The sequence below is a fragment of the Pundamilia nyererei genome, unplaced genomic scaffold (assembly GCF_000239375.1).
Source record: "Pundamilia nyererei isolate P.nyererei 1_Seehausen unplaced genomic scaffold, PunNye1.0 scaffold00214, whole genome shotgun sequence".
NCBI lineage: Eukaryota > Metazoa > Chordata > Actinopteri > Cichliformes > Cichlidae > Pundamilia > Pundamilia nyererei.
In genome coordinates, this window is record NW_005187615.1 from 64,184 (window position 1) to 74,389 (window position 10,206).

Consider the following 10,206-nt stretch of genomic DNA (forward strand, 5'->3'; position numbering starts at 1 on the left):
TGTGACTCTGCTTAGAGTAAAATTAACTCTACTTTTGCAAGAAGACTATTAACACCAAAACATTTAACACTTTTGAATTTGCTGTGTAGGAACTACAATCGGCTTCCACCTCTTATTCATGTGCGTCCTACGGCTCTGCAAGTCCCACGGTTCATGCCTCTGTCTCAGTGTTAAGTCTGTGTCTCTGTGTTATACTTCTTGTTTCTTTGACAGTCTGTTTTTTTCATTGTATCCTGCTTCGCTTCCTTTGTCTTGTTAGGTCTGATCACTCCCAGCTGTGCTTACACAGGGGAGAAAAGTAGTGATATTTCCTATGTAAAGTACTTTTGAGCGATTGGATGTGATTGCTACTGCTTATCATGTCCAGGATGGTGGACAGTTCTTGAGCGATGTCCACATGATGTCATATGAAAAACTTCTATGCCAACCCCTATATGAATTGTGATTGGATGAGACCAATGAAAACGTAGCATTCTTTTGATACTTAAAGTGTTTACCCAAAGCTGTTTGGGTTTGGGTTGTGCTTTTTTCTTAACAAATGTGTCCAGCTGATAAAGATTTAAAATATATTTTAAAGGCTATCACTTGAGGCTGAGGTGTTGTTGTTGTTTTACTTCTTTAACTAAATTTTGAAACATCTCCTAATTTAAAAAGTTGTTGAGTATGTTGTTACAGAATGCTTCAATCACAGTGAAACACTTTATTATAGGTGGTTTTGACACAGTCAAAAGGCCTGTAGCAGTTGGTGTGGTTATGCTGATAATCTATATACTAGCTATTTTTGCCAATACGGTAAACATCCTCTTCATTATTTTTGACAAGAGATTACATAAACCAATGTATCTTCTGGTTTGCAACCTTGCTGTTGTTGATATAATGTACACTTCCAGTGCCACTCCAACAATGATTGGGGTTCTCCTTGCTGATGTTAAAACCATATCATACGTGGACTGCTTAATTCAAATGTGTGTTTTCCACTTAGCAATGGTGATGGAACGGTTTGCTCTAGCAATTATGGCATTCGATCGATTAATTGCTATAATTTTTCCTTTTCATTACCACAGTTATTTGACAAATACACGTACTGTTGTTCTTACATATATCTTGTGGATTATTGGATGTGGTACTGTTGTCTTGTTTCCTGCAACTGTTATCCCTCTCCCTCACTGCACCTTGAAGCTTAAGTACACTTTCTGTGATTATGCTGCCATAATGCGAACCACTTGTGTCAATGTTGATGAGTATTTCAACCAAAGTGCCATTTGGTCATTTTTTATTTTATTTTTCACTTTCACTTTCATTTGTATTTCATACTGTGGAATCTTATTTTGTGTGAAATTATCTTCAAATAATGACAAAAAGAAAATGGGCAGCACTGTTGTGAGTCACGCAATTTGTGTAACATGCTTTTACTCTCCTATATTCATTATTGTCATCTTGACTAGAGTTGGCGTGGTATTATCTCTTGACGAACGTCAGGGTTTATTGATAGGAAACATTCTCGGTCCATCTCTTGTAAATCCTTTTGTGTATTGTCTTAGAACAACAGAAATTAAAAATAAGATGGTTAAGATATTCAAAAAGATTCTTAGACTCTTGTGAGCTGAGTGTGCTTTTCTATTATAATAATTACTATACATTTTTTGTCTTTTTCCCCACTGAAGTTTTGTGAATATTATATATGTAAATGGTTGTAAAACATCTTCCACTTCATCACATCTGATTTTATTTGTTTTTTATTGTGAGTTTATACTAGCATCCTAACAACTCTAAAAATGGCTGTTTTGTATGTGTGTGTTCTAAATCATACTTTTTTTTTCCTTAATCAACAGAAGCTAATCATTATGAATAATTGCTTTCAACCTCAGAAAATATTGCTTTGTGGAACAGCTCTTAAGTTTTGTTTAACTACATGTTAAATGAACACAAGCATTTGATATCTGAAAACAGCACATTTTTCATTCTCTTTCAAGAAATATTCAAATGACTAATTGATAGGTTATTATTTATTTGTTTTTATTGGGGTTTAAATTGATCCACTCCTTGACTGTCTTAAGACAAATGAGATTAAGAATTGTTGTTGTTTTTTTTTACAATTAAATTAGCTAGAGTTTTGTGGAGTGTAGGCATGTTTTTTTTTGTGCAAAATGACATTAAAAAATATTTATCAATTCTTAATTGTATTCTCTTGTCGAGTTTATTTGAGTATAACTCTAACCCACCTTGTAAATCATTGTTTTGATGGTTACTGTAGTGGCTATATTAATTTCTTGAAGTTTTGTCTTTCTCTTATATTTAAAATAACACTATGGAAGGACAAACTACTTTTTTTTTATGCACACTTTCGTTACCAACAATGACAGTAAAACCATCATGTGTTTCCGCCATCCGCTTGTTTATTTTCCACATAAACCTTTCACAATAAAGCTCAAGATCCCGTTGAGACTTTTCAAAATAAACTGAAATGATGACAATATACATTATTCTCAAAGATCAAATTTCAGAATATGTATCAAACAAATGACCTCAAATAAAAACATGAAGTAACTTTAAATGGTGCTTACAGTCACCACATGGATGCGGGCACAGCATACCAGCATGGTCAGTGAAGATGAGTCAGAACCAGGTAGTTTCAAACAGAAGGACTGGTCAAAACAAATCGAGGGCTACCTCTAAACATGGGGCTACCTCACGGCTGAGCCCGCAGGGTCGTGCTGGTTCACCAGGTGGCCGACTGCCAGACCAGCATCGCCGCAGGAGGCATGGCCCACAAGAGACACTGCCCTGTCGTTGGGTTGAAGGCCAGTGGGGGGGGTGTAGGTAGGAGGTGTGTGGTGGGGTGTGGCCTGTGGTGCCGTGCGGACGCACCTGCACGGCATCTGCACTGCAGATCACACCCGCAATGATAAATCATAGGCAAACAGGGTTGGAAGGTATGTTATCATCATCATAGTTTATTTATATAGCACTTTGGTCAGCCTTGTGTGTTTATAAAGTGCTGAACAACAGAAATATACGCGATACAATAAGAATAATAAATACGATAAAATAATAAACATAGTAATAACATTAAAATATAAGTAAATACAAGTCAGTTAACCACTGAGTCAAAGGCCAGTGAATAAAAATGTGTTTTTAATCTGGATTTAAAAACCAGCACTGATGTCGATTGCCTAATGTGAAGAGGAAGATTATTCCAAAGCCACGATAGAGAACGCTCGGTCTCCTCTCAGTCTCAGCCGTGATTTGGGGACTGAGAGCAACAGCTGCTCAGTTGACCAGAGCGAACAAGTGGGGACATAGGGCTTCAGCAAATCAGACAAATATGCAGGTGCCAGACCATTTAAGGATTTAAAAACCGATAAAAGGACTTTAAAATGAATCCTAGATTTAATTGGAAACCAGTGAAGGGAGGCCAGAACGGGAGTAATGTGCTCAAATTTTCTTCTACCAGTTAAAAACTGTGACGCAGCATTCTATACTAGTTGCAGGCGTGTCAGAGTGCCTAGTCCAACCCCTAGTCAAAGGGAGCTGCAATAGCCCAAGCGTGAGGTTATAAAAGATAACAGTCTCCAAATCACGCCTTGAAAGAAAAGGTTTGAAATTCAACAGACGCCTGAGATGATAGAATGATGATTTCACAACCCCATTCATGTGGCCATCAAAGTAAGTGCAGAGTCGATTTTTACCCCAAGATTGGTAATCGAGCTCTTCAGGTGAGGGGTCAGAGCAGCAAGGTCAAAATCAGGGGTATCAGAGGAACGATACGGGCCGAACAGAATTGCTGTGTTGTGGTGTGGTGTGCTGCTAGCAGCTGGGAGCTGCAGCCAATGTAAATAAATGGCTCATAATTACAATCTGTGGTCCCGTCATGCTTTATTCACACCACATCGAGTTGCCAGAGATTCACAGAATTTACAGAAAATGCTATTTTGCAATATATATTGTTATCGGGATAAGAAATGTTTTATATTGGGATATGAGATTTTGGTCATATCGCACAGAAATATCATAAACAAAAACGTAACAAAACATTAAAAGTGCGACTGGGGGACATGACTACTATAGAATTCTTCACTGAAAAGATATATCAGAATTTTTAGATAAGGTTGCAAAATTAGTCTTAAAGACTATGGATTTTGTCAAATAAATTCACTGTCCAACTCAGTATGAATCACATTTTTCAGTTACTTTGGATACTGACTCCTCTAAACCAGTGTTCCCATACATGGTGGACTGGAGACTGTCATGTTTTTTATACAAGCATAGCAACATAATTCAACTATTATGATGTCTGCTATTTATACAATTATAGTTCAAACTGTATGTCAGACAGTTTGTACAGCTCAGCTGTGTCACATCTTCAAACCAGAGCCCCTGGAGCTCCCATCTCTCCTGAGTGGATGTTGATATGGACCTGATACCAACAGCGTTTGTAGTTGCACACGTTTACATTTCACTGTGTTTTTCACTGAGCAACTTTTCAGCTGCCCTGCTTTTAGCACACACACACTTCCCACCTCAGCTCTCAGCACATCTTTTATCAAGGAGCCATGACTAGACTTTTCAGGTATTTGTTTGTGAAAAATGTTTGGAATCATGTATGATTTTCGTTCCACTTCTCACGTGTACACAACTTTGTATTAAGATAAGATAAGATAAGATAAGATAAGATAAGATGACCTTTATTAGTCCCACAGGTGGGAAATTTGTTTCGTTACAGCAAAAGTGCAAAGTTATGTAGCAGAAATTAGAAAACACTGGAATGCAATAAAATAAAATACTATATACAATAGAATAAAATAGAAGACAAATGCTATATACACCGGCAGCACGGTGGCACGGTGGTTAGCACTGCTGCCGCACAGCAAGAAGGTCCTGAGTTCAATTCCACCATCAGGCTGGGGTCTTTCTGTGTGGAGTTTGCATGTTCTCCCCATGTTTGCGTGGGTTCTCTCCGGGTACTCCGGCTTCCTCCCGCCGTCCAAAGACATGCAGCTTGTGGGGATAGGTTAATTGGATAATCCAAATTGCCAGTAGGTGTGAATGTGAGTGTGGATGGTTGTCTGTCCCTGTGTGTTGGCCCTGCGACAGACTGGCGACCTGTCCAGGGTGTACCCTGCCTCTCGCCCTATGACAGCTGGGATAGGCTCCAGTGCCCGCGACCCTGAAAAGGAAAAGCGGAAGCGAATGGATGGATGGATGCTATATACAACTGAATAAGAAAATACAAAAGTATAACTTTGTCAGAAAAAGAATTGTACATATAGCAGTCTTATTGCACATGGTTTGATCAGCTGCAAAAGTCTTTGTTGTTGAGTCTGACAGGAGTGGGGAGGAAAGACCTGCAAAATCTCTCCGTCCCACATCGTGGGTGCCGCAGCCTTCCACTGAAGGAGCTGCTCAGTGCTGTCAGAGTCTCCTGCATGGGGTGGGAGATGTTGTCCAATAGGGATGACAGCTTAGCCACCATTCTCCTGTCACTCACCACCTCCACTGGGTCCAGAGGGCATCCTAGAACAGAGCTGGCCCTTCGAATCAGCCTGTTCAGTCTCTTCCTGTCCCCAGCAGAGATGTGGCCACTCCAGCAGACCACACCATAAAAGATGGCTGAGGCCACCACAGAGTCATAGAAGGTCTTCAGGAGTGGGCCCTCTACTCCAAACGATCCGAGTCTCCACAGCAGGTACATCCTGCTCTGCTCTTTCCTGTAGAGGGCTTCTGAATTATGAGTCCAGTCCAGTTTATTGTTAAGATGAACACCAAGGTACCTGTAGTTGTCCACAGCCTCGATGTCCATACCTTGGATGTTCAGTGGTTGCAGTGGAGGATGTTTGTGCCTGCGGAAGTCTACCACCAGCTCCTTGGTTTTACTAGTGTTGATCTGAAGGTAGTTCAGCTGGCACCAGTCCACAAAGTCTTGGGTCAGTTCTCTGTACTCCTTGTCATCCCCATCAGTGATGAGGCCGACTATTGCGGAGTCATCAGAGAACTTCTGCAGGAAGCACTGGGTGGAGTTGTGGGAGAAGTCTGCAGTGTAGATGGTGAAGAGGAACGGAGCCAGAACCGTTCCCTGTGGGCCCCCGTGCTGCAGACGACCTTGTCTGATACACAGCCCTGAGTTCTCACATACTGTGGTCGGTCAGTGAGGTAGTCCAGAATCCAGTGAGGTAGTCCAGAATCCATGTCCAGAATCCACTCCTGAGTTCTCCAGCTTGTCCTTCAGGACCGTGGGAAGAATGGTGTTGAAGGCACTGGAGAAATCAAAGAACATCATTCTCACAGTGCTCCCAGCGGTTTCCAGGTGAGAGAGGGAACGATGTAAGAGGTGGATGACGGCATCATCCGCTCCAATGCCAGGTTGGTAGGCAAACTGAAGTGAGTCCAGTGATGAGCTCACCAGTCGCCGAAGCTGAGCTAGGGCCAGCCGCTCCAGGGTCTTCATCAGGTGGGATGTCAGAATCACTGGCCACTAGCAGTTGAGGTCCTTGGGGCGTGAAGTCTTTGGCACTGGTACAACACAGGAGGTTTTCCAGAGTATTTTGGAAAACCAGTATTGGTCTTTCACGTGGAATTCCAATAAAATTGATTCATGTTTGTGGCTGTAATGTGACAAAATGTGGGAAAGTTCAAGGGGGCCGAATACTTTTGCAAACCACTGTATATGTGACACATTGTGGTTAATTGGGTGAATAGATTTATATTTGTCCAACCAACTATATAACATTCTTTTACATTTTCTTTCTTTTTGTATTTCTGGGCACTGATTTTCCCTCATTCATACCAAGGCATTATGTGTTACATGTGAATCATTAGTTAACTGTTTATTCTATATTTGTCATTGGGCTGTCCTAAAAATGCCCTGAAAAGTCTTCAGTTCTATATCACCACTGTAAGATTCGGGAGAGGCACCATTTAAAGGATTTTTAAAAAAATACTTTCCAGTGTGTTTGGTGTTCAACATTTATTTTGAAATGTTACCTCCTCTCCTGTTTATTTTAGTTATTTTCACCCGGAATAATCTATAAAATCTACAAGAATATCTTCAACTAACAACTGTATTGTACCTTTTTGTCACTCTGCTTTGGCAGTCAGCATTCTCTGTGAAATCTTCAATTCAACTGAATACCATCCCTGATACCATTAAGTATTCCAGCTTTTATACCACCTTTAAAACAGATTAAAATATGCTATTTAAAAGTAGAATAGGAGGGAGACCCTTCAGCTTTCAAACCCCTCTTCTGTGGAACCACCCCCTGGGGGCTTCCCATGATGAGTGTTTTTTCTTAACTCACCTTTTTCGCTGACCATGTGTTTATATACCACTACACATTTAATCATGGGTTGTTATTAATATCTAGCTCTCTGCAACAGTGTGTCTTTTGTTTTGTCTTCCTCTAATCTGAGATTGTATGTTTCACTGAAACTTTTCAAAGTATTTCTGACATGTTAAAACAACTGCTGGGGACCCAGAGATTTTTAACAGCTCCAACTACTTGAGGATCTGGGCATAGACACAGTTGTCACAAGTGAATGGGCCAAGTTTGAGACCCTTGTCAGTCTATTTGAACCCTTTACCATTTATGCAGAAAGCCTTCAGAATGACAGCCAGCCAGTCTCACAAGTAGTGCTGTCTGTTCAACCTTGAGGCAAATAAACTGATTAATCGGTTTAGCAATCTGTTAGTTGAAGTGCTGCTTTTTGAGAGTAAGAGAGTAACATTTGCTGATATTCTTAATCGTGATTTTACGTAATTTGATGTTGCACAATCTAGAGCCTGGCTGTTGGACTTAAATGTTTCACTGATTCTTCAATAATCAGATAAAATGTTGCTGATAAGAGCAGGACAGCCCTTGGTACAGACTCCCAGTCCATCCTCATCCCTCCATTGGAGGGGATGACATCAAATATCTGAAATCTCTGGTGATATGTAAATACAAAAATTGCCAAGCCCTATGTCTAGTGTGAGTGGATGAATGAGCTGCCAACTGAAAACTTGTGGGCCTTTAAATACCAAAGTCTACACTTTGCCTGGTTAACCCACAGCTGTTTGGGTGTGCCACAGTTATTTCTTCATAACAATTTTATATGGCTGGTAAAGACTTATATTTATATATTTAGATATTTAACCTCTTTCTTTCCTTGAAAAAGTTCCTTATTTTTTTGTAACTCCAAAGCTTACATATTACATTTTTTTTCTTTTTCTTTTTTCTGAAACATATTTTACCACATTTTTCCTTTGAGACAAGTTGTTTCTGTCTTTTCTGCCTTAACAACCGCAATTTAAGATTTTGTTGAATATGTCATTACCAAATGCTTCGATCAAAGTAACACACTTTATTATTGGTGGATTTGACACAGTTAAAAGACCTATTGCTGTTGGTGTGGTTATGCTGATAACCTATCTACTTGCTGTTATTGCCAATATGCTAAATATTATCTTAATCATTTTTGACAAGAGATTGCATAAACCAATGTATATTCTGATTTGTAACCTTGCTGTTGTTGATATACTGTACTGCTGCAGTACCACTCCCACAATGATTGGGGTTCTACTTGTTGGTGTTAATACCATATCCTATGTTGAGTGTTTCATTCAAATGTCTGTTTTCCACTTAGTAGGAGTGATGGAGTTGTTTGCTTTAGCAATTATGGCATTTGATAGATTAATTGCCTTTTCTTTTCCTTTTCAGTACCACAGTTATTTAACAAATACACGTACTCTTGTTGTTACATACATTCTGTGGGTTGTTGCCTCTGGTTTTGTTGCTGTTATGCCGGTAACTGCAGCTACGCTTCCTTACTGTACCTCAAGGATGAAGTACGCTTTCTGTGACTATGCTGCTGTAATACGCACCACTTGTGTTGATCCTAATTACTATTTCAATTTAGTCTCAGTCATGATGTTTTTTCTTTTATTTTTCACTTTTTCTTTCATTGGCCTTTCATATTTTGTGATTGCATTCTTAATGAAATTTTCATCAAATAGAGATAAAAAGAAAATGGCAAGCACCTGTGTGAGTCACTTGATTGTAGTAACATGTTATTATTCTCCTTTATTTGTTCTCATTGTCTTCACCAGAGTGGGTGTGGTATTAACACTTGAGGAACGTCAGGGTTTATTGATTGGGACCATCCTTAGTCCATCTCTTGTAAATCCTGTTGTGTACTGTTTCAGGACAAAGGAAATTAAAAATAAGATCTTTAAGATATTCACAAAAAAGGCTGACATACTCAACTAGATTCTTATGAACTGTGACTGTACAAATAAAAGATGCATAATTTTTTAGTCCAAATACTGTGCTGAAATGATGACATTACTATTTTGACTGTCTCTAAGAATGTCTCCCCCTCATTAAACAACCAATTATGCAAAGAAAACAAAGGTTAAAAAATACATTTTTGTGCTGTGTTTGGAAGTCTTAAACTTTCTATGCACCTTTTTGGCCGAAGAATTGTAAACTCTTATTATTTTTGTAACTATCATAACAATATTTACTATTAGCTGTTAATAACAAGTGGTAGGGATGTTAAAAGTAGCAAAAAAACCAAAAAAAACCCCAAAGCCACACACACAAACAATAAAAACACTACAATGCACATAAAACTGCATTAATTGCAAATTGCATAGAAATCAAAGTATAAGTAAATATCCAACAGAAAAATGTTTTTCATTAGTGTTACATGGATTAAGTTTACTGCTGCAAATGTTTAAACTTGAGCTCATTCTAAATATGTCATATTCTGTTGAATCTACAGTAATACATTATTTTATGTAAAAATCATATGTTTGTAGTTTGGCTGTTAATGAGCTCTAATGCAAAGGCCTACATCTAGGCCTAGGGCTTTAATATACACTAAAAAAAGTATATTAAATATCTTCATAAAATAAAATAAAAATCAGAGCTGAATAATAATTTGCAATTGACAAAGCATCAATAACGAACTTTTTAATTCATTTTCTTTTATGATTTCTTACCTCTATTTATATATATATATAACTATTTTCCTAGTATGCAATCTGATATTTGATAAAATATTAACTTCATCAGGTTTTTTTTTTCAAAATGAACAGCACTGTAATTTATATTTAAACTTTTCTTTGAAATCAAGAAAATATATTAAATAATGTACAAATGGCTTAAAACATATTATGTTTCATGTAAAATTGACGTTAACAATATTTTTGCACCAGGGATGGTTAAA

At 38.4% G+C, this 10,206-nt stretch overlaps 1 protein-coding gene across 1 annotated transcript; it reads left to right on the plus strand.

Annotated features, from left to right (window-relative positions):
• The first annotated feature begins 8,300 nt into the window (after positions 1-8,300).
• LOC106456430 (olfactory receptor 8I2-like) lies at positions 8,301-9,242 on the plus strand. Its single transcript, XM_013914654.1, has 3 exons — positions 8,301-8,558; positions 8,694-8,905; positions 9,083-9,242. The coding sequence occupies exons 1-3, from the start codon at positions 8,301-8,303 to the stop codon at positions 9,240-9,242; spliced, it is 630 nt and encodes a 209-aa protein (XP_013770108.1).
• The last annotated feature ends 964 nt before the right edge of the window (positions 9,243-10,206 follow it).